This window comes from Callithrix jacchus, chromosome 2 (assembly GCF_049354715.1).
Source record: "Callithrix jacchus isolate 240 chromosome 2, calJac240_pri, whole genome shotgun sequence".
Taxonomy (NCBI): Eukaryota; Metazoa; Chordata; class Mammalia; order Primates; family Cebidae; genus Callithrix; species Callithrix jacchus.
The window spans coordinates 31,398,275-31,422,433 of record NC_133503.1 but is presented as its reverse complement, the minus strand read 5'-3'; the positions used below and the strand labels follow the sequence as shown (position 1 = coordinate 31,422,433).

Sequence of the window (24,159 nt, the reverse complement as noted above, 5' to 3'; positions counted from 1 at the left end):
TGGCACTTCCCGGAGCCGCAGGGCGGGGGCATCTCTGCCGCAGGAGAGGGGGAGGTAAACATCAGCTTCAGTCCTTGCTGGGCCACCAGTTCTGGGAATATTGATCAGCCAGGAAGTGTTGATTCTTCAGTGTGAGCGGGGATACACAGGCCAGTACCCGAAATCACAAGGCACTTCAGCAAGAGCCAAAATGCCATGTTCATCCTCGAAGTCTAGTCTATGCTTCAAAAGCACACTCTCAATATGCAGCATTTTCTTGAGGAAAGAAAAAGAGAGCGAGAGAGCGAGAGAGCGAGAGCGAGCGAGAGAGAGAGAGAGAGATGGGGGGCGGGGGTAGAAGAAAAGAATAACTGAGCAGCACCGAGTACCAAGGGCCCCAACACCGCAACGCTGAGGCGTTAGCGTTTGGTCAGCACCAGGGACAGAGATAGCAACTGGGGCCCTTTTGACTACTGCAGTGGGACTTTGGGACCCCCCCCCCCAAAAAGGTCTGTGGAAAGCGGGGTAGGTAGTGAAACAACTGGCCAGCCTCCCATTAGTTGCAGTAAGTGCCCACTCCAGAGGGAGAGACAACGCATATCTGAAGATCTGAGCATGTACCAAACGAACGCCCAGTATATGCCTTATAACTTTCGTTCCGTCCTGGACCACAGCTCTTCCCGTCTCACACTCAGGGATGGCAGGGCCATCTCTGGTTTTGCCTGAGGACTGGAGAGTCTCCTTAATGGGGCCCAGAATTCTATGAACTGGAATGTGAACAAGGGATCAGTGAGCAAAATGTATGATTCCTGAGGTTGAACGGTTCACATAAAATACTCTCCTTAGAGGTTTCCACGCTTGCTACGAGTTGGATGTTTTCCAAAATGATGAACCACACTTGGTGTCTTTGAGAGTTAATTTTATGTGTCAACTTTATTGGGCCACGGGTGCCCAGATATTTGGTCAAATAGTATTCTGAGTGTTTCTGTGAGGGTGTTTTTAGATGAGATTAACGTTTAAATTGGTAGATTGAGTAAAGCTGATTGCCTTCTATTATGTGGGTGGGCCTCCTCTAATCAGTTGCAGGCAGAAATAAAGCAAAATGCTGACCTTCCCCAAGGAAGAGGGAATTCTCCTGCCCAATGGCCTTTCAACTGGCAAATCAGCTCTTTCTGCCTGACAACCTTTGGGCTGGGACATTGGCTCTGCAGATTTTGGACTTGCTGGCCTCCATAATCACTTGAGCCAATACATATCCTACAGGTCTGTGTCTCTGAAGAATCTTGAATGACAGAGATCCTGAGACAAAGATTTGAGTCCAAGTGAGGTGATCCCAGGAAGCACGAGTGGGGGTGGGCAAAAACGAGATAGAGAAGATAGAAAGGTTAAGAAGGAACTGGGAACAGTGCCTCACACCTGCAATATCAGCACTTTGGGAGACCAAGGTGGGAGGACTGACTGAGCCCAGGAGTTCAAGACCAGCCCTGGCAAAATAGTGAGACACTGTCTCTATAAAAATAAAAAGTAAAAAAAAAAAAAAAACTTAGCCAGGTGTCATGATGTCTACCTGTAGTCCCAGCTACTCAGGAGGCTGAGCTGGAGGGGTCGCTTGAGCCTGGGAGGTCAAGGCTGTAGTGAGTTATCACACAATTACCCTCCAGCTGGGAGATCACTTGCTCTGAGTACTCTCTGAGAAGCTGTGTGGAAGGCATCTCAGAATTGTTCTACTACAGGTTGGAGGCTGGGGCATTAATTCACTGTCTTAATTTGTTTTGTGTTTCTATACCTGAGACTTGGTAATTTACAAAGAAAAGGGCTTTTCTATTTTTTATTCTAAGACAAGGTCTCACTCTGTCACCCAGGGTGAGTGCAGTGGCACAATCATGGCTATTGCAGCCTTGATCTCCCAGGCTAAAGAAATCCTTCGACCTCAGCCTCCTATGTAGCTGGGACTACAGGTATGTGCCACCACACCAAGCTAATTTTTTATTTTTTATAGAGATGGGGTCTCACTATGTTGCCCAGGCTTGTTTCAAACTCCTGGACTCAACCAGTCTTCCTGTTTTGGTCTCCCAAAGTGCTGGGATTTTAGGTGTGAGCCACAGTTGCCAGCCAGGTTTCTTTTTATATATGTACATGGAGAGGAGTCTTGCTATATCATCCAGGCTGGAGTGCAGTGGTGTGATCATAGCTCACTGCAGCCTTGAACTCCTGGGTTCAAATGAACCTCTCACCTGCCTCCACATCCTGAGTAGCTGGGTCTTCAGGTATACACCACCATGCCTGGCAATGTTTTTTTTTTTTTTTAACTTTTTGTAGAGATGAGGCCTCACTATGTTGCCCAAGTTGGTTTCCAGCTCCTGGCCTCAAGCGATCCTCCTGCCTCAGCCTCCTGACTTACTGGAATTCTAGGCACAGAATTCTAGGCCACACTTGGCACCATGTATACTTTTGTTAACAATTGACTTGTTTTCCATAAGATGTGCCCTGTAGTAGTGATCATAATTACATCTGTAACTAGGCCTCAGTAGTAGACACGGGGCACATCAATCATTCCCATAGACTTAAAAAAATGCATGAGGAATTTTACTTATTTTCTTACACAACCATTCCAACAAATTGCCCAAGGAGTAACTAGTCATGACTGAGGTGAAACCAGAGGTAAGGCTCTATAACCCCATCCCCATTCTCATTCATATGTTAAGCATCCATGCAGGAAGAAACTTAACCTGTTTTCTCTAAGCCATGGTCCACCTCTAAAGGTGATTGAGGGATCTGATCTCTACCCCAGTGACAGGCATATTTGCTCAAGATGAGTTGGGCTATGATGCAGTAACATAGAACTCCCAAATCTCAATGTAGTAATACAACTATGTTTATTTCTTTTTCTTTCTTTTTTTTTTTTTGAGTTGGAGTCTCGCACTGTCATCCAGGCTGGTGTGCAGTGGTGTGATATCTCGGCTACAACCTCCACCTCTCGGGTTCAAGCTATTCTCCTGCCTCGGTTTCCTGAGTAGCTAGGTTTATCAGGCGCCTGCCACCAAGCCCAGCTAATTTTTTGTATTTTTAGTAGAGATGAGGTTTCACCATGTTGGCCAGGCTAGTCTCAAACTCCTGATCTCCTGATCTGCCCGCTTTGGTCTCCCAAAGTGCTGGGAATATAGACGTGAGCCACTGCGCCCAACCAGTTTTTTTCTTTCATTTTTTTCTTTTCTCTGTTGCCCAGGCTAGAGTGCAGTGGCATGATCTCAGCTCACCGCAACCTCCGCCTCCTAGGTTCAAGCAATTCTCCTGCCTCAGCCTCCCAAGTAGCTGGGACTACAGGCACCTGCTACCATGCCCGGCTAATTTTTGTATTTTTGGTAGCGACTGGGTTTCACTATGTTGGCCAGGCTGGTCTTGAACTCCTGACATCAAGTGATCCGACCGCCTTGGAGTCCTCCAGAGCTGGGATTAAAGGCGTGAGCCACCATGCCTGGCCTTACTTCTTATATTTTATGTCCATTGAGGGTCAGTGTGAGGTTTGCTCCACACAGCCACTCAAGAACTCAGGCCCCAACATCTTGTGGTTGCAACAAGAGAAAAAAGAGGGCCTCCACTGTACTGCTGAAGAATAGAGTGCACAGAGAACTCACAACCTTTTCGTATGTTTTAGTCTGAACTTTGACACAATCATTTCTACTCACCACGGATTGCAGCCTTGATCTCCCAGGCTCACGCAATTCTCCCACCTCAGCCTCCTGGCTGATGACTGGCCAAAGCAGGAAATGTTTTTACCTGGATGTCTACTGCATACTGCCAGCTGGCACACCTGGATCCATGTATCCAACACAAACATCCCAGGTGAAATTTACTATTCGGCATGTCTATATTTAGATTTACTCATCAAGACAAAATATAATACCTCCTTCCTAACACATGACTAAAACTCAGAATCATAGTCAACTCCCAATAATATATCTAATATAGCTGGTTAATTAATTAGAAAAAGAGAATCTTCTCCCTTTTTCTAGCCTCTGGGCCTTGGAGAGTAGCAAAAATCCCTTACTTGGGATGTCATGGTTTGGCCATTACCTCTGCTGGGGGACACTTCATCTCTTGGTGGCTCAGACTCTCACTCCATTCCCCACTATAAAACTAGTGACTGCCATGCAGGAAATGCTCAAAAACTTAGCTGGACTAGTTTTGCAAAGGTCTTCTTTCCAGAATACACCTTAAAAATTCTCTGTCATTCTTCATTTTATAGAATGTAAATCTCAGATTTGGACTGGACACAGTGGCTCACGCCTGTAATCCTAGCACTTTGGGAGGCTGAGGTGGGTGGATCACTTGAGCTCAGGAGTTCCAAACCAGTCTGGAAAACATAGGGAGATCCCATCTCAATAATATTTAAAAATTCTACAAACTATCAAATTCCTACAAACAATCTAAAATCCCCACAAAAATTACAGTGAGTCTCATTGTGCTCCCCTTCAATCCATTATGTTTTATTTTTATAAGCACCATGTATATATATTTTTTCTTTTCTTTATTGCATTTTAGGTTCTGGGGTACAAGTGAAGAACATGCAAGATTGTTGCATAGGTACACACATGGCAGTGTGATTTGCTGCCTTCCTCCCCATCACCTATATCTGGCATTTCTCCCCGTGCTATCTCTTCCCAAAACACCATGTGTATTTATGCAATTAACTGGTATGGAAATGCAAAGCAAGCCAAACAGCGAAACAAAGCAAAAATTTTTTTACTTTGGATGACCCTGTGTACTCTCATTGACCAATGAAATTTCTATAATGCAACTATTTTTTTGATTTGTACAAATTTATGGGATACATGAGAAGTTTTGTTACATGTATAATGCACAGTGATCAAGTCAGGGTATTTAGGGTGTCCAGGAATTAGGTACCTGAGTATGGCACTTTTTTTTTTCTTTTTGAGACGGAGTTTCGCTCTCGTTACCCAGGCTGGAGCGCAATGGCGCGATCTTAGCTCACCACAACCTCCACCTCCTGGGTTCAGGCAATTCTCCTGCCTCAGCCTCCTGAGTAGCTGGGATTGCAAGCACGTGCCACCATGCCCAGCTAATTTTTTGTATTTTTAGTAGAGATGGTGTTTCACCATGTTAACCAGGATGGTCTCGATCTCTTGACCTCGTGATCCACCCGCCTCGGCCTCCCAAAGTGCTGGGATTACAGGCATGAGCTACCGCGCCCGGCTGCATGTATGGTACATTTTTATTAAGTATAGTCACCCTACTTTGCTATCAAGAATTGAATTTGCTCCTCCTATCTTACTGTATGTTTGTACATTTTTCTTCTTTTTTATCTTTTTTTGTTTTTATTTTTTTGAGACAGAGTCTGCTCTGTCACCCAGGCTGGAGTGCAATGGCGTGATCTCAGCTCACTGCAACCTCCATCTCCCGAGTTCAAGTGATTCTTGTGCCTCAGCCTCCCTGAGTAGCTGGGATTACAGGCATATGCCACCACACCTGGCTAAATTTTTTTTGTATTTTCAGTAGAGATGGGGTTTTGCCATGTTGGCCAGGATGGTCTGAAACTTCTGACCTCAGGTGATCCGCCTGCGTTGGCCTCCCAAAGTGCTGAGATTACAGGTGTGAGCCACCTGTGCCTGGCCTGGATATCTATTCTTGAACCAGACAACTAGGCTCTCATCAACTATAAGTCTGAGGTTTTAGGGCCTATATATTTGTACTTTCTAACCCACTTCTCTTCATCTTCCCTCCTGCCCCTATTCACCCTTCCCAGTCTCCGTTATCTTTTTTTCCATTCTCTATCTTAGCTCCTAGCCAGGTGTGGTGGCTTACGCCTGTAATCTCAGCACTTTGGGAGGCTGAAGCAGGTGATCACTTGAGGCCAGGAGTTGAAGACCAGCCTGGGCAATATCGCAAAACCCTGTCTGTTCCAAAACTACAAGAATTAGCCAGGCATGCTGGTGCATGCCTGTAGTGCCAGCTACTCAGGAGGCTGAGATGGGAGGACCACTTGAGCCCACAAGGATCACTTGAGCCCGGGAGGTGGAGGTTGCAGTGATCTGTGATGATCATGCCACTGCACTCCAGCCTGGGCAACAGAGCGAGACCCTGTTTCAAAAAAAAATTTGTTTTTTAGCTTCCTCATGTAAGTGAGAACATGTGGTATTTGTGCCTGGCTCGTGGCTCTTAAGATAATTACTTCCATCAGCTGAATATTATCTAGCCAATTTTCTAGAATAGTTAATACTGGCCATTTTGGAAGCTAACATTGGCCAAGAAGGAAAGTCAAAAATGACAAGAAAATTAGCATACAGTTACGTTGCAGACGCATATTAACTTATCTGTAACATTTGTGCCCTAGTTTAAATCTGCTTTTAAAATTTACTGTTTAAAAAAGTGTGGGCCAGGTGTAGTGCAGTGGTTCACACCTGTAATATGAGCACTTTGGGAGGCCAAGGAGGGTGGATCACTTGAGGTCAGGAGTTCAAGACCAGCCTGGCCAACTTGGTGAAACCCTGTCTCTACAAAAAATACAAAAGTTAGCCAGGAGTGCTCACTTTGTCACCCAGGCTAGAGTGCACTGGCATGATCACAGCTCACTGCAACCTTTGCCTCCCAGGCTCAAGCAATCCTCCCACCTCAGTCTCCCGAGTAGCTGGGACTACAGGCACACACCATCATACCTGGCTAATTTTTTTATTTTTTGTAGAGACAAGGTCTCACCACATTGCCCAAGCTTGTCTCAAACTCCTGGGCTCAAGTTATCCACCAATCTTGGCTTCCCAAAGTGCTGGGATTATAGGCATGTGGGGGTGGCGCACGGCAACATATTCAAGCTTATGTACCCGGCATTTGAGGTCAGGCATGGAAAAATACTGAGCACTGTGTGTATGTTATTTGTGTGTGGGAATGAAACTCCCTGGCTCTGAAAACAGGACAGAGAGTGGAGTGTGTGGTGTGATAAGGAACGCTGGAAACAGCCTCCTGAGAATGCAGTTTGAGTGTGTCCAAGGTCACAGGTGTCTCAGTAACCCACCTCGAATGGCCATCTAGTTGATGTTTATAGTTAATACAAGCCCTTTCAATAAATACTTGGCGGACGGATGCTGGGGCTGACTCTCTCAGAAGAGCTGCCCCCTAGCCCTGCTCAGCTGGAACTGTCTGAGTACTTCATTCTTGGCGTTTACCGCAAGCTATAAGTTCTGCCAACTGGTGACCCCGACATGACTGCCTTGAATTTACATGTGAAGGTGGAGAGCTTCATCAATTTTTGGGGAATCCTGGTAAGGGACAGTCCTGACTCCCATCAGGACAGGATGCACACATAAAATATCAGGGGTTAGGTTGTCATGGGTCAAGAAATGACCAAAGAGCAGAAAGTATTTTTTAAAACAGTGCAACAGCAGCTTAATGCTATCCAGTACACTTTAGAGCCTGGAGCTCTACGTAAGCTTATGCTCTTAATTAGGCAGAAATGCCCTTGGTTTCCTGATCAAGGAACCTTAGACTTGAGAATTATGGGAGCAGTACGTTGCTGCCTGAAAAGAGGATACGAGAAAGGTCATTTTACTAATGTTACTATTTGACCACCTGGGCGCTGGTGTGCTCTGTGTTGTATCCTTTTTGCCAGATTGCGGTGAGTCAAACCGCCCATCTTCTCCACCTGAAGGGAATTCAGGAGATTTAAAGAAGGAAAAACAGAAACCAGAACAACAGGGAGAGACTTCTCTCCCCTCTTCATTTCCTTCTATGAGGAATAAGGAAGAGATTTTTTCTAGTGAGGATAAGGACAGACCGGAGCCTTTTCCTTTCCCTATAGAAAAGCCATTGCCCGCCTTTCCTCCACCCTTAAAGGGACCTGCACCTGTTTGCCCCGTTCAGCGAACAGCGCCTCCCATCCCCCTTGAGGAGATTGGAGACCGCGCAAGGGATGGTTCTTGCATAAGACCCTGGGTTAGCGATCGGGTGGCCATGTCTCCTCGACAAACTTCCCTGCTGGAGGGGTGCTTCCAGGAGGAAGGAAAGTGGAGTTCTCACCTCCTACTTCCAGCACTGGCCTTCTTGGCCTTGTCTTTTTTCTGTTTCCCTGGAATATACGGGAAAGTTGCATGCTGCCTCCTGGGTTTTATCCCAGAAAGTTCTGGATTTCTTGCTGCCCACAGAGGCCTGGGGCAAGAGAGTTGCTAAGATACCGTGGAGTGCCCATTTAGTCACTGGCACTCTAGGCAGATTGCCCCTTTCTGGTGACGGAGGGGAAGAGGTGACTGCAGACAGCTGCAGCCCAGTCCTGAGAAACCTCCTCACCATGGTCACATGCCTTAGTAACTGTGTCCAGAAAGTGGCCTGCTGCTTGCTGTGCTTTTTTCTACCTGTCCTTCCTTGCCACCCCTCACATGTCTCAGTTGACAAGCAATTCCTTATCTTCCCTAGATCCCTAGGGAAAGGGCTAAGAAACAGTCCATGTGCACCCCAACCTTATTAGCCTAAGGTGGGCAGAGGGGTTTGGAGCAGCCTAGGGTACAGAGCTCTGGGGAAGAAGCCCGCTAATGAGGGGTACTGTCCTGTAGCCATATGTTAAATGCTAACTAGGCTGAGGTGAACGAGCTCTGCCAGCTGCTGACATCTTCAGAAGATAGATGCAGCAGTCAGGAATGTTTGTTTTGCTTTTTTATGAAATGTTTAAAAACACTGTGGCTGGGAAACTTCAAAGCAGACCCTTTGCTGCATGTCTGCTCCTCCCCTGAGCCTCTCTGCTTGGGGGTGGTAAAAATAGTAAAAAGCCCAGTATATTTGCAGTACCTTTCCTAACAAGGTTGGCTCCAGGCGTAGGTGGTCTGGAGGATGAGGGGAGAGGTCTTCTCCCAGCCTGTGACCCTCTTGCCTCCTTTCTCTGTGCTCTCACACACACTTTACCACTTGGTCATTCTCTGGCCTTTTACTGCCACTTGTAGTCTTTCTTCCTTTCTCTCAGGATAAGGGCAATAACAGGTGGCAGGCTATTAAAAAGAGAGGCTGCCTAAGGAGCCCAGGGCAGATGGGAAGAAACTAGCAACAGCCTTGCTTTCCCAAGCTCACTTCTAAGACATTGCAGATAAAGGCTAATGCAGAAAAATGGCCAGCACCTAAAGACATTTTTTAAGGTTTTTTTTTTTTTTTTTAAGACAGGGTTTCGCCATGTTGGTTAGACTGGTCTTGAACTCCCGACCTCAGGTGATCCGCCCACCTTAGCCTCCAAAGTGCTTGGATTACAGGCGTGAGCCACTACGCCCGGCCATAAAACATTTTTTGGGATTTTTTTTTACACACTTAGGCTAACTCAGTGCAGGTTTATTATCCTGATGACTTGCAGTCACATTCTAATGACCTTCAAAGGCCAGAAAATATGGGGAAAACCCTTAAAATATCCATCCCTTTCATCCTTAGTTTAACAGGTAGGCCCTATCTTTTGCCATTTCTGTATTTTATGTGATATTTACCTCTAAACATTTACAAAAGACCACAGATTTAATAGCTTCTCTTATCATAAAGGGGGCGCTGACGTGCATCCAATCGTCAGGATATGACACTGCTATTCTTTTCCTACGATTAAGCAAGGAACAGTTTCACTCTCCTAGCTTGTGATCTTGATTAGCAAGTAGCAATGGCTGACTTTAGTAGTACTATCAGCTTTCATTTACCAACCTCTAAGCTCCTGAACTTTTGACAAACTGTGCCTGTTAAATTTGTATCTGTTGGAGCCCTTGCTTCATGCCTTTACAGATGGTTCAGAAAAAACTGGAAGAGCAGCTATAGGGTGGCAAGATGCCGTGCAAAACTGGCAGCACAAAATCCAGGAACATTTTAAAACACGCAACAGGCAGAGTTAGGTGCCCTAATATTGGCCTCACAAACTTATCCTCACCAAGACATAAATATAGTTAGTGATTCTGCTTGTGCGGTGTATAGCATTACTCATTTAGATCTTGCGCATGTGAAGGGCATTACCTGGTCAGAAGGGAACGCTAGAGGTGATGCTCTGGTACAACCACAGATGTGGTTTGCAGACTTTCCTGCATTTTTCCAAGCTCAAGCTGATCATGCTTTTTTTCATGAGAATGCTCACAGTCTTAAACAACAGTTTCATTTAACAATTGCTCAAGCTCGCATGATTTTAAAACTTGTCCTGATTGCCAAGGGCATTCTCTTTCTCCTTTTTCCTTAGGGCTTGGTGACAACCCACAAAGTCTGGTGCCTAATGCTATCTGGCAAACTGATGTTACTCAGTATCTACCCTTTGGTTGTTTTAAATTTCTCCACGTAAGCCGTGTGCGGTGGCTCATGCCTGTAATCCCAGCACTTGGAAAGGCTAAGGCAGGTGGAGCATGAGGTCAGGAGTTTGAGACCAGCCTGGCCAACATGGTGAAACCCTCTCTACTAAAGATACAAAAAATTAGCTGGGTGTGGTGGTGTATGCCTGTAGTAATCCCTGCTACTCGGGAGGCTGAGGCAGGAGAATTGCTTGAACCTGGGAGGCAGAGGTTGCGGTGAGCAGAGATTGTGCTGTTGCACTCCAGCCTGGGCAACAGGGCGAGACTCTGTCTCAAAAATAAATATATAAATGAATAAACAAATAAATAAATTTCTCCACATTACCGTGGACACTTATACAGATTTAATACATGCTACCCCTGGACAGGAAAAAAAAAAAACAAAACTAAAAATGTGCCAGGCGTGGTGGCTCACGCCTGTAATCCCAGCACTTTGGGAGGCCGAGGCGGGTGGATCACGAGGTTAAGAGATCAAGACCATCCTGGTCAACATGGTGAAACCCCGTCTCTACTAAAAATACAAAAATTAGCTGGGCACGGTGGTGCATGCTTGTAATCCCAGCTACTCAGGAGGCTGAGGCAGGGGAATTGCCTGAACCTGGGAGGCGGAGGTTGCAGTGAGCTGAGATCGCGCCATTGCACTCCAGCCTGGGTAAGAAGAGGGAAACTCTGTCTCAAAAAAAAAAAAAAACAAACCTAAAAATGCAATTGCTCATTTGTTTAAATCTATTATGACTTTAGGCCTTCCACAAACTATAAAAACTGATAATGGACCTTGCTATCTTAGTGCTCTATTTGCATATGCAAACACATGACAAAATCACCTAATAATACATTTCTCAGAATGTACTCCTGTTGTTAAGTGACATATGACTGTATTTTGATTTTGGCCTAGTCATACTGACTTTGGACTTCTGGCCTCCAGAATTGCCAGAAAAATATATTGTTTTAAGCCACCAAGTTAATGATAATTTAGGAAATGTGGGCAAGCCCATCGTGAAAGAATGTTTGCTCCACAGGGCAGAAGCTGTGGGCTGGCCAACAGCAGCATTTCCAATTCCCTTTTTGTAAGAGGGGTGTGTATGTGCAGAGGGGGGTGGAATTTTAAGGCTGCACAGGCTCATGGGAGATAACACAGTCCGGAGGACATTTCAGAATGACAGAAAATCAAGTCACCAGCAAGGTACAATTGATCCTTATTAGTCAAGGATTCTCCAAATTTGCAAATTTGCCAATTCACTAAAATTCATCTTTTAACTCAAACACCAATACTCAAGGTTTGGACATTCACATAGTGGCAAAAAAGGAGTCATCCAGTGGACACGCTTCCAGCTGAGGCCAAACGAGGTAATGTCCTGCCTTCTTGTTTCAGTTCCCATACTGTAAACAACTGTTTCACAGCCTATTTAGTGCCACATTTTTCATATTTTTGTGCTTTCTCTTGGTGATTTCACTGTTTAAATCGGTTCCCAAGGGTATACCTGAAGTGTTTCTAGGTGCAAGGCTGTGATGTGCCTTACAGAGAAAATACATGTGGGCCATATGTGATGGCTCAGGCCTGTAATCTCAACATTTGGAGAGGCCAAGGCAGGAGGAGCACTGGAGCTCAGGAATTTGAGACCAGCCTGGACAACACTGCGAGACTCTATCTCTAAAAAATAAAAAAAAAAGCTGGTGTGACGGCATGTGCCTGTAGTCCTAGGTATTTGGGAGGCTGAGGCAAGAGGATCACTTGAGCCCAGGAAGTTGAGGCTTCAGTGAGCAAAGTCATCCAAGATCATGCCACTACACTTCAGCCTGGGTGCTGGGTGACAGAGTTATACCCTGTCAAAAAAAAGAAAAAAGAGAAAATACACGTGTGAGTTTAAGTTTTTTCAGGCATGAGTTATAGTGCTATTCGCTGTGAGATCAATGTTAGCCAATAACAATACATATGAAATAAGGTGTCTGAAAACAAGGTTATGTATTAGTCAGTTAAAGAAGATGCTGTGAACAGAGATCTGCAGGAACCTAACTCTGTATTTCCCCACAGAGAAATGGTTAATATTCACTCATTCAGTATTCATGATAACTTAAAACTATGACAAATAACAAGGATTGACTTCACGACAATTCTAAACTTCTATGCATCTAATAACATAACCTCAAAATATGTAAAGCAAAGTTGAATAGAATTAAAAGGAGAAATAGACAAATCTAAATTCATAGCGGGGCTGGGCATAGTGGCTCATGCCTATAATCTCAGTGCTTTGGGAGGACCAGCCTAGATAACATAGAGAGACCCTGACTGTAATTAGCTAGGTGTGGTGGTGTGAGCCTGTAGTCCCAGCTGCTCAGGAGGTTGAGGTGAAGGTTTGCTTGAGCCTAGGAGTTCAAGACCAGACTGGGCAATATAGGGAGATCCCTGTCTTTATAAAAACAAATAATAAAAGACAATACAAATAAAATGTAAAAGCAGAGTGGGAAATTTTAAACTTTTCAGCAACTGATAGAAAAGCAGATAAAAAATCTATAAGGATATGAGTTTAGACTTAGAAAAAATTCATGTAACATAAAATTAATCATTTTAAACTGTATCATTAAGTGGTTTTTAGTGACAGTTACAATGTTATGCAACCATCACCATTACCTAATTCCAGAACCTTTTCATCACCCTAAAAGAAACCCCTTATTAAGTAGCTACTCCTTATTCCTAGCTCACTAATGTACCATCTGTATTTATGAATTTGCCTCTTCTGAACATTTCATACAATTTATGCATGGCTTCTTTTACTTGGCATAATGTTTTTAAGGTGTATTCATGTTGTAGATGTACTTTATTCCTTTTTTAAAAAATTTAATTTTAATTTTTTTTTTAGAGATGAGGTTTCACCATGTTGGCCAGGCTGGTCTTGAACTCCTGACCTCATGATCCACCCACCTTGGCCTCCCAAAGTTCTGGGATTACAGGTGTGAGCCACTGCACCTGGCCTTTCTTTATTCCTTTTTATAGACTAAGATTTCATTTTGTAGACTACATTTTGTGTATCCATTTCATCAGTTAATGGACATTTGGGTTGTTTCTATTTTGGTCTATTATAAATACTGTGTGATAAACATTTGTTTATAAGTTCTTGAGTGAATGCATATTTTCAATTCTCTTAAGCATATATTCTTATTCCATCCATAGTCTGAGTGTTTGTGTTTCTCCAAATTTATACATTTTAACACTTAATCTCAAATGTGATGGTGTTAAAAGGTAAGGCCTTTTGGGAGATGATTAGGTCACGAGGGGTTCAGCTTCTTGCTTTGAGACGGAGTCTCGCTCTATCACCCAGGCTGGAATGCAGTGGCAAGATCTCGGCTCACTGCAACCTCACCTCCCAAAGTGCTGGGATTGCAGGCATGAGCCATGGTTCCCAGCCCAGGTTCACCTTCATGGTTGAGATTTGCGTCTCTATAAAAGATACTGAAGAAAGCTAGCTAGCTAGTCCCTTCTACTATGTGAGGGTACAGCTAAAAGGCACACAATCTATGAACCAGAAAGTGGGCCCTAACCAGACACTGAATCTGCTGGTGCCTTGATCTTGGACTTTCCAGCCTCCAAAACTGTGAGAAATAAATTAAAAAAAAATTTTTTTTTAAATTTCTATAGATTTTGGGGTAACTGGCAGTATTTGGTTAAGTAAATTCTTTGGTGGTGATTTGTAAGATTTTGGTGCATTCATCATCAGTATATACCGAGCAGTATACACTGAACTTGATTTATAGTCTTTTATCCCTCACCCCCTTCCCACCCTTTCCTCCTTAGTCCCCCAAGTCTATTGTATTATTCTTTATTTATTTATTTTGATATGGAGCCTCCCTCTGTCACCCAGGCTGGAGTGCAGTGGTATAATCTCAACTCACTGCAACCTCTGCCTCCTGAGTTTAAGCGATTCCTGTGCCTCAGCCTCCCGAGCAGCTCAGATTACAAGCGCCCGCCACCATATAGCACCAGCTAATTTTTGTATTTTTAGTAGAGACAGGGCTTCACCATGTTGGCCAGGCTGGTCTTGAACTCCTGATCTCAAGTGATCTGTCCACCTTGGCCTCCCAAAGTGCGGGATTAAGGCGTGAGCCACTGCACCTGGCCTATTGTCATTCTTATGCCTTTGCATCCTCAGAGTTTAGCTCCCACTTATGAGAACATACGATGTTTGGTTTTCCATTTCTGAGTTACCTTGCTTAGAATAATAGTCCCCAGTCCCATCCAGGTTGCTGTGAATGCCATTAATTCATTCCTTTTTATGCTGAGTAGTATTCCATTGTATATATATACCAGTTTATTTCTTCCACTGTGTTCTTTTGACATTACCATAAATGAAATTGTTCTGCCATTTTTGTGTTCATTCCAAGTGTCTAGAAATACAAATTTTTATATTGAGTTTGTATCTTGCAACTCTGCTGATTTATAAGCACTAACTGTGTGTATGTGTGTAGTCTTTAGAATGTTCTATATGTAGGACCATGTTATCTGGAAAGAGTGATAATCTCATTTCTTCCTTTCCAATCTTAAAGCCTTTTAGTTTTCCTCACCTAGTTGTCCTGGCTAGAACTTCCAGTAGAGTATTGAATAGATGTGACAAGAGTGAACATCTTTGTTTCGGGTCTATTGAGATTCTCATGTGGGGTTTGAATTTCCCTCTTCAGTTTATTAATATGATGTGCTACTGTGATTTTTTTTGTTTTTGAGACAGGGTTTCATTCTGTTAAACACTCAGGCTGGAGTGCAGTGGCTCAGTCTCAGCTCACTGCAACCTCTGCCTGCCAGGTTCAAGCAATTCTTGTGCCTCAGCCACCCAAATAGCTGGGATTACAGGTGCATGCCACCATGCCTGGATGATTTTTGCATTTTTGTATAGACATGGAATTTCACCATGTTGGCCAGACTGGTCTTGAACACCTGACCTCAATCAGTCTGCCTGCCTCTGCTGCCCAAAGGGCTGGGATTACAGGCATGAGCCACCATGCCAGCCTGTGATTTTACTTCATATGTTGAATCACCTTTACATTTCTCAGCTAAGTCACACTTGGTCATGTGTACATTTCTTTTAGTATTTTGCTGAATTCAATTTGCTATTATTGAATTTTTTGTATCTATGTGATAATTGATCTGAAGTTTTCTTATTTTATGGTTCTTTGGTTTGAATATTGGGATAAAAATATCCTTGTAGAAAAAAAAAAAAAATCCTTGTAGAATGAGTTAAAAAGCGATCCTTGACATTTTGGGCTGGATGATTAAAAACAAACAAACAAAAAACCAATCCTTTTTTTGAAGAGTTTTAGAAGGAATGGTTGGTGTTAAGTGTTCTTTAAAGATTTGGTAGAATTCACCAGAAAAGCCATCTGGTCCTTGGCTTTTCTTTGTTGGAAGTTTTTGACTATTGACTAAATCTCTTTGCTACATAGGTCTCTTCAGATTTTGAGTTAGTTTTGGTAGTTTATATGTTTCTAGGAATTTGTCCATTTCATCTAAATTGTCTAATTTTGTGGCATACAATTGTATTCTCTATTCTTTTTATTCTGTAAGGTCAATAGTAATATCTCTACTCTCATGCCTGATTTTAATAATTTGAGTCTTATCTTTTTTCTTTAAGTCTAGCTATAAAGGTTTGTCAATTTTGCTGATCTTAAGAAACCAACTTTTGATTGATTTTCTCTATTGTTTTTCTATTCTCTAATTCATTCATGCCTCATCTTATTTTCTTCTTTATGCCTTCAACATGTTAAGTAGGTATTTTTCATTTTAGTGTACTATGTTAATTACCTTGTCATTTCTCTTACCATAGATTTTGGAGTTATTTTCTTGGTGGTTGTCCTGGGGGTTACAAGTAACATCTTAATTTATAACAATCAAGTTCAGATTAATATCAACTTAGTTTCAATAGTATACAAACTCTTTGCTCCTATACAGCAGTCTCCTATTCCCTTTCATAGTTTTGTTTTTGTCACAAATACATCTTTATACAGTGTATGTCCATCAACATAGATTTATGTTGTTTTACATCTATTGACAGTTTTTATACATTACATGTCCATCTTTATACATTATTATGTCCATCAACGTAGATTTATGCAGTTGCCTTTTTAATTTTTAAAAATTTTTACTTTTTAGAGATGAGGTCTCATTATGTTGCCCAGGCTGGAATGCAGTGGTTCTTTATAGAGGTGATCATAGCACACTACAGCCTTGAACTCCTGGACTCAAGTAGTCTTCCCACCTCAGTCTCCTGAACAGCTGATACTACAGGGCCTATGCCACCACACCCATCTCCACAGTTGCCTTTTAAGTAAGAAAAAAGTTACAAATAAAAAATACATTACTGTTAATTTTTATACTTTTATATACTTGATTTTATAACCTTTTGCACTTTTTATGTACTTACCTTTATTGATGTTATTTGTGTTATTTTGTTAGTCTAGGGTCCTTACATTTCAACATTTAGCATTTCTTGTAAGGATAGTCTCCTAGTGACAAACTTTTTATTTATTGGGAAACATCTTAATACCATCTTTATTTTTGAAGAACAGCTTTGCTGAATATAGAGGTCTTGATTAACAGTTTCCCCCACTTTTGGACTTTAAATGTCATTCCACTGGCCCTATGAAGTGCCAATGGCGGTGAGATTGGCCCAGAATTCTCAGTGGGGGTTGGGATTGGGGAGAGTAACTAAATTCTGGCAAACCAAGTATCTTTGGATGATGGAAGGCTTCAGGCAGCCCTATGTCTGGAAAAGCACTTTGTAGAGACCTAAGAAATAGATTAGCTCAGCAAACAGGTCTGTAAATTAATTTAATTCTGTAAATTAAAGAATGGGATGTGGAAAATTTATATTTATGTAGAGACACTGGACTGTACCAGGTCAAACTTTTTCCTACCAACTTAATTTTCCTCATTCCTCACACTATTGTGTTTAATCAGTTTTGCGATGTACATTTTAACATTTCTGAAATTGCAATGCATCTCACAGATGGTTGTGACAGTCATCACGTCTTCACATGAATATCAGGACTCAGATAATAATCCTGGGAACTACAGTGGAACATCAAAACACTGCATCATCAATGTTTTTGATAGCATAGAGGATGATATTGTCTAGAAAAGACAGATGTTAATAACCACATCAAAAAGTGTCTCAAAAGAGAGGACTGGTAAGTTTTGGGAGTATTTTATCCAATTTACTTCAGTGTGTTTTCCTTTGCTAAGTTTGCACATAAGTGATACATGATAAAAGTCTAAAAGACTTCAGTACACGTAAAATGAAAATTCTAGGCCGGGTGTGGTGGCTCAAGCCTGTAATCCCAGCACTTTGGGAGGCCAAGGCGGGTGGATCACAAGGTCAAGAGATTAAGGCCATCCTGGTCAACATGGTGAAACCCCGTCTCTACTAAAAATACAAAAAATTAGCTGGGCATGGTGGCGCATGCTTGTAATCCCAGTTACTCAGGAGGCTGAGGCAGGAGAATTGCCTGAACCCAGGAGGCGGAGGTTGCGGTGAGCCGAGATCGCACCATTGCACTCCAGCCTGAGAAACAAGAGTGAAACTCTGTCTCAAAAAAAAAGAAAGAAAGAAAATTCTAACTTATACAAATGTTCTATCAGTTTAAAGTTGGTCAAGGTTTTTTTTAGTAGTGCAAAACAATAGTATATTGCAATCGATGATGTTTACAGCTATTGATATACAGTACAGTAATTTTCTAGAATGCAGTAAATAAGCTTGAGGTCATAGAAAAGATCATTCCATTTGTTAGGATAAATGAATGAATATCTGGAAAGCATATTGTTTCTATTTACCAATAAAACATTATTTTGACATTTTTTTAGAGGTCTAGTGAAGGCAAGTTTGAGAGTCACGAAGGCCCACAGGCTTAAATAAGATTAAGGATTATCTGAAATCAAATTGGCTTTGTTTTTCCAAAGGCTAGCACATTAAAAACAGGCTAAGCTGGGTGCAGTAGCTCACGCCTGTAATCCCAGCACTTTGGGAGGCTGAGGCAAGCAGATCACAAGATCAGGAGATTGAGATCATCCTGGCTAACACGGTGAAACCCTGTCTCTACTAAAAATACAAAAAGTTAGCTGGGCATGGTGGCACACACCTGTAGTCCCAGCTACTTGGAAGACTGAGGCAAGAGAATAGCCTGGACCTGGGAAGTTGAGGTTGCAGTGAGCTGAGACTACGCCACTGCACTCCAGCCTGGATGACAGAGAGAGACTCTGTCTCAAAAAATAAATTAGTAAGTAAGTAAGTAAATAAATAAATAACAGGCTAATCGGCACACCCATAGTCATAGCTACTACAGAGGCTGAAGCAGGAGGATCACTTGTGCCCAAGAGTTACAGTGAATGGCTGGGCACAGTGACTCACACCTATAATCCCAGCACTATGGGAGGCCAAGGTGGGCGGATCACCTGAGGTCAGCAGTTCGAGACCAGCCTGGCCAACATGGTAAAAACCCGCCTCTACTAAAAATACAAAAAATTAGCCAGGCATGGTAGTACGCGCCTGTAGTCCCAGCTACTGGGGAGGCTGAGACCCAAGAATCGCCTGAACCCGGGAAGTGGAGGTTGCAGTGAGCCAAGATATTGCATCACTGCACTCCAGCCTGGGCACTGAGACTTTGTCTCAAAAAAAAAAAAAAAAAAAAAAAGGCACCACTGCACTCCAGCCTGGAAAACAGACCAAGACTTCGTCTCTAAAAACAAACAGGAGAATCAGACCTATACTATTCCTAAGGAAAGGTTTCTGATATTATTTGTATTATCAAATGGTATTTATTATCTATAAATTATGGTAAGACAATGTTTTAAAGATATAGTTATGGTCTCGGGAATCTGAGATGATATTCCAGTGTATGAATTTATCATGACCTTTGGTCAATTTAACATACTCCCCTAGTCTTTCATCATTTTCTCCTCCACCTCACTGAATCCTGTTTTTAATTCATAAAATCTCCCAAGTCTTCTGACCTCTGGGCTCAATAGTCTAGGTGGACTGTCTTTGCAGTTAGTAGAGGAAACTGCTTAGCCTCCCCATGTTTGTTGGAGGGAGCAGCGATCTAATGTGGACATGACAGACTTATACATACCAGTTTGTGAATGGAAACTATTATTATGACTCATTAAGATCCTCTCTAAGGTTCCTCTAAGCTTGTAGACTTTTAGAAACAGCATAGCATGATACAATTCATGCTTATCAAGCATTCATTTTCTATGTGTTGGCTTTACATGCAATCTCATTTCATTCAAAAAAATTTTTAATGTATTTAATTTTTTTAAGACAGGGTTTTACTTGTTGGTCAGGCTGGTCTTGAACGCCCGACCTCAAGTGATCTGCCCGCCTTGGCTTCCAAAGTGCTTGGATTACAGGTGTGAGCCACCACGTCCAACCATCTCATTTCATTTTTAATTTGTATTGGCAGATTCCAGTGACTGCCAACTCAGTAATTAGCGTGTGGAGTTGTATCCCAAAACCTCTCTTGCTGCCACTACCAATCTCCACATTCTGTCCTGCTACAAGGCCTCCAATTTCACGAAATGAGACAATATGCCTTGTCTGGGGGATGAATTATGACTGGTCTAAGGAAATCATGGCAATCTTCTTAGCCTGGACACTCACGCTAGGTTTCTACCCTCCTTTGCAACTAGGATTGGCATACAGCCAATGAGATGTTAAGAGTTAATCTTGAGCTTCAGGAAAATTTCCAGTCTATATTTCCTTGCCCCCTTCCCCTGAACCCAGATTTGTTATATTGTAGGGTCATCGTTTCTTAAAATGGAAAAAGCCTGAGTTTGGGATTTTTTTAAATTTTATTTTTGAGAGTATCCACAGAAGAATTTGGGATTTTAAACATGCATGGGTGTGAATCTTAATTTTATTCCTGAGCAATCCAGGGCAAGTTACTTATCTCTGTGCAGTCTCAAGTTTTGTTACTTGTAAAACAGGGATAAGTATCTCTCACAGAACAATGAAATGAGACATGAATGGGACAATGAAGATGTGTAAAGTTCTTGGGGCCTTTTCAGGGTCAATAAATAGAATTCCTTATCTAATTAAAATTAATAAAACATTCCTGCAAAGTCAGTCTTTTCAGGGTCAATAAATGGAATTCCTTATCTAATTAAAATTAATGAAACATTCCTGCCAAGTCAATACACTCTTACTGTGGTGCACAAATCCTGTTACTTCATGGCCTCCATTAAAAGCCATTTTGGTTTAATGCTCAGCAAGACATAAACATATCTGTGAAAGTGATTTTTTTTTTTCTTTTTAGAATTCTAGTTGTTAGAGATAAAAGAAACCACATGTTGCATAGTTGACAAACTTTCTTTACTTATGCTTGTGTCCATATGATTATAAAAAAGCAAACAGTGCCAACGGCCACTTTGGTAAAAACACACAGTGTTCAAACCTAAGAAGGATTACATCCTCTGGACAGGTTTTATTCCCAGGATATCGAACCCTTTGGCCATGACAGCAGCTACTGCTTCACATAACAGCATACGCCACATGTTCACCTTCAATATTTTTCCTGAAAAGACAGAAAAAAGCTGTTTATTAACTTGTTTTCCTTTTTGAAAATCATTATTAAAGAATCTATATTACTTGCAAATTTTAGTTAGAAGTGCATCCCAACCCACTGATGTTTTTGGGTTTTAACTAGAATCTTTTACCTTAAACTATGAAGACAGAAAATTAAAAAAATAAAGCCATTTCTGTTAAAAAAAAAAAAATTGGTTTTGACTATTAAGAGCTATGAGGTTGGCAATGATTAGAACAGCAAATTTTACTTTAAAAAAAATTTTTTTCCTAACCGTCTGAAATAACTATAAACCTTATTAACATATTGGTGATGTTTTATCCCTAATAAAGTTTCAGTTCTCAGGCGTGACTCTAACAAATGCCTATCTGCCTTATAATACATTAATTCAGTCAACTTCATTAACTATGTAGTATCACAGACAGCAGAAAGCCTAAAGTAAGATAAGATAACAATTGTTTTCCAATGTTTCCGTTATCAAAAACACTCAAAGATTCCTTCTGGGACCCACAAACACACTGTTTGTTTGTTGGAAATGTCCTACTCTCAGTAATCTTCCAAATGTTTCCTTTGGAGTCCTAAGGTTCCATCTCATGTGCCTGGTAGAAAAACAGACTAACTGGGCAGAATTCCCATTTCTGGTTTAAAGTGCTACTTCCAATTTTGTCCTTTTATATGATATGAATCACTATGCAACTGTTAGGGAAAAAGGGGAAGTTTCCATGAATAAAATAAACCTGAAAACCACAGGTTTTCCTACACAATTCAAATGCCTTGATGGCACCCATCCCCAGTATGGCTACTAAATGAGACAGTTGGAGCTGGGTACAGCAGCTCACATGTGTAATTCCAGCCATTTGGGAGGCTCAAGTGGGAGAGCCACTTGAGGCCAGAAGTTTGAGGCTGCAGTGAGCTATGACTTACCACTGCACTCTAGCCCAAGGGACAGAGCAAAGATCCATGTCACTTAGGAAAAAAAAAAAAAAGACACTCACCAGTCTGTCTATCTTTCTCCACACAATAGCAGCTGTCATAGAACTCTGTGAAAGTAGTTGCGAGCTCATATATATAATCACAGAGAGTGTGGAGAAATAAGTCATCTAAAATCTTCTGCAGAATCTCAGGGAACCGTAAAATGCATCGGCCTAGTTTCCATTCCTTCTCATGATCCAAAAGAATCTTGGTTTCTCGAGCAGCTTTTTGGAGCATTTCTTCATCAATATTGGCGAGACGTGCAATAGACCTTAAAAGAAAAAATCATCAGGCAGCCACCACTGGTTCCCTTCTCTTAGGCACACTCGTTCGCCACTTGAAAACATGTACTAAGAAGTGATTCATGAAAATTAGGAATTATCACCAACTAGAAAGAAGTTCCTAAAAAATGAAGTATTTTATTATAGGGCATACTATTAGGCAAAACTAATAACCTGACCTAAGGCATTTCATAATACTAAAACTGGAAATGTAATTCTTTTAGGGGATAAGCTGACACTTCCCAGATATTTAAACACAGAGCATCTAGGAGAGTATTAATACTGGCAAGTGCAATTAGAGCCAGGTTTAGGGATTCTGGGATAACTTGCAATTCTAAAAGAGGACATATTTCTAAAGATACTCGCAGACAGAAAAATAAATCTAAACAACAAAAAGTAACCACTCTAGGCTGGGTTTGATGGCTCATGCCTGTAATCTCAGCACTTTGGAAGGCCAAGGTGGGCAGATCACTTGAGGTGCAGAGTTCAAGACCTGTCTCACCAGCATGGTGAAACCCTGTCTCTACTAATAATACAAAAGTTAGCTGGGCACATTGGTGCATACCTGTAATCCCAGCTACTGGGGAGGCTGAGGCAGGAGAATTACTTGAACCTGGGAAGCAGAGGTTGCAGTGAGCCGAGATTGCACCATTGCACTTTTAGCCTGGGCAACAGAGTGCGAACCCATCTCAAAAAAAAAAAAAAACCATCTTAGAGTCAGGTGTAATAATGGTACATCAGTAATCCCAGCTACTCAGGAGGCTAAGGTGGGAAGATCATTTGAGATCAAGACCGTGTTTTATTTAAAAAAAAAAGAAAAGAAAAAAAATTTTTGGAGCAACACGCTTTTCATTTTATTCAAAATAAAACAATGTCTACCCGTAATTACCTGATTCTAGTGAAGGCATACAACAAGTAAGCGGCTGTATTTCCTCTGTCATCTAGCATTTTGTCAAAGGAGAAGATATAGTCATTCAACCGGTTATGGGAAAGGTCAGCATATTTGATACAGCCATACGCAACAGATGTCTGAGCAGCATCCAATTCCTCTGCAGTTAAGACCTTTGGGAAAAATAAAACAATATTTCATAGCTTACTGACTGCTGCTTTTGCCCTGGTGGCTCGTAGGCATAAGAATGGGGTAGGGAACATCTAATGATACTCTTTTATCAATAAACTTTAATAAACGTTGACACTGAGGAAGGACATGGATAAAAAGAAAATAATGAAAATATAAAATGCATTAAGCACAATGAAAAATGTTTCTATGAGAAACTGAATTTGTAAAATGTCAGCATAAATACCTTTTCCCAATATATTCAGTAGATAGAAACCAGAAGCATCAATTATTAGTTTATATCCACTTTATACTATGAACATTATGAAGTTATAGGAAACACAGTAACCCAGAAAAATACAAATAAAAATTTGGGTTAAGGAATTAATTGAAATCAAGGGTATATTAAGAGTAGATGAAAAAACTTATTCACTATTTTGCTAATATTTGCTCAAGTATTCTAAAGCAATATTAGGCCACAAGTAAGTAATTAAGGATTTTGCTTCTGGCCATCACAGAGTACCTTGCAGCAGACTAACCATTCTACCAAAAGCAACTATTTAAAAGCTGGGTTAAACATATGAAACAACTGTTTGAAGTCACTAGAGAGCATCAATACAAGCAAAGTTGACGAGGCTATAGTTCTTGGAAGAAGGAAAACAGGGAATAGGGAATGAGTTCCTGCTCGCTTGTTTTTTCCCTAGGCATTTTTCACATCCCTACATAGTGGACAAGGGGGACAGAACCCAAGCAGAAAGAAGTGGTCTTATTGGGGTGAGAAGACAAGAGTTTAGAATACGGGGCTGCTAAACAAGCAAGGCCAAAATCCCCAAAAGGAAGGAGCACAGAGGAGTCAAAGACTGAACAAATTTCTTTCAAACTGTCATATGGCTGATATGGACAAGGCAAGACTCCAAAAAATCTATCAGGAAAGAGCAAGTAAAGAGCTGACGCAGTGATTTCAGCAGCTGTGTCACACTGGGCAGTCCCACAGCAGCAAAATGGAAGA

General features: G+C 41.7%; 1 protein-coding gene and 1 long non-coding RNA gene across 2 annotated transcripts in view; one reads left to right on the top strand and one right to left on the bottom strand.

Moving 5' to 3' along the window:
• LOC118150128 (uncharacterized) overlaps positions 1–24,159 on the top strand; it is an 81,283-nt gene that overhangs the window by 4,338 nt on the left and 52,786 nt on the right. The gene's annotated exons all lie outside the window — the stretch shown is intronic.
• The window catches only part of RARS1 (arginyl-tRNA synthetase 1), a 36,037-nt gene continuing 32,490 nt past the window's right edge, over positions 20,613–24,159 (bottom strand). Inside the window, exons 13-15 of the mRNA XM_002744150.7 lie at positions 22,983–23,155; positions 21,836–22,083; positions 20,613–20,831 (exon numbers count right to left, since the gene is read on the bottom strand). Of these exons, the coding sequence (XP_002744196.1) occupies positions 20,722–20,831; positions 21,836–22,083; positions 22,983–23,155 (531 nt within the window). The 3' untranslated portion in view covers positions 20,613–20,721. The remainder of the gene's footprint in view (positions 20,832–21,835; positions 22,084–22,982; positions 23,156–24,159) is intronic.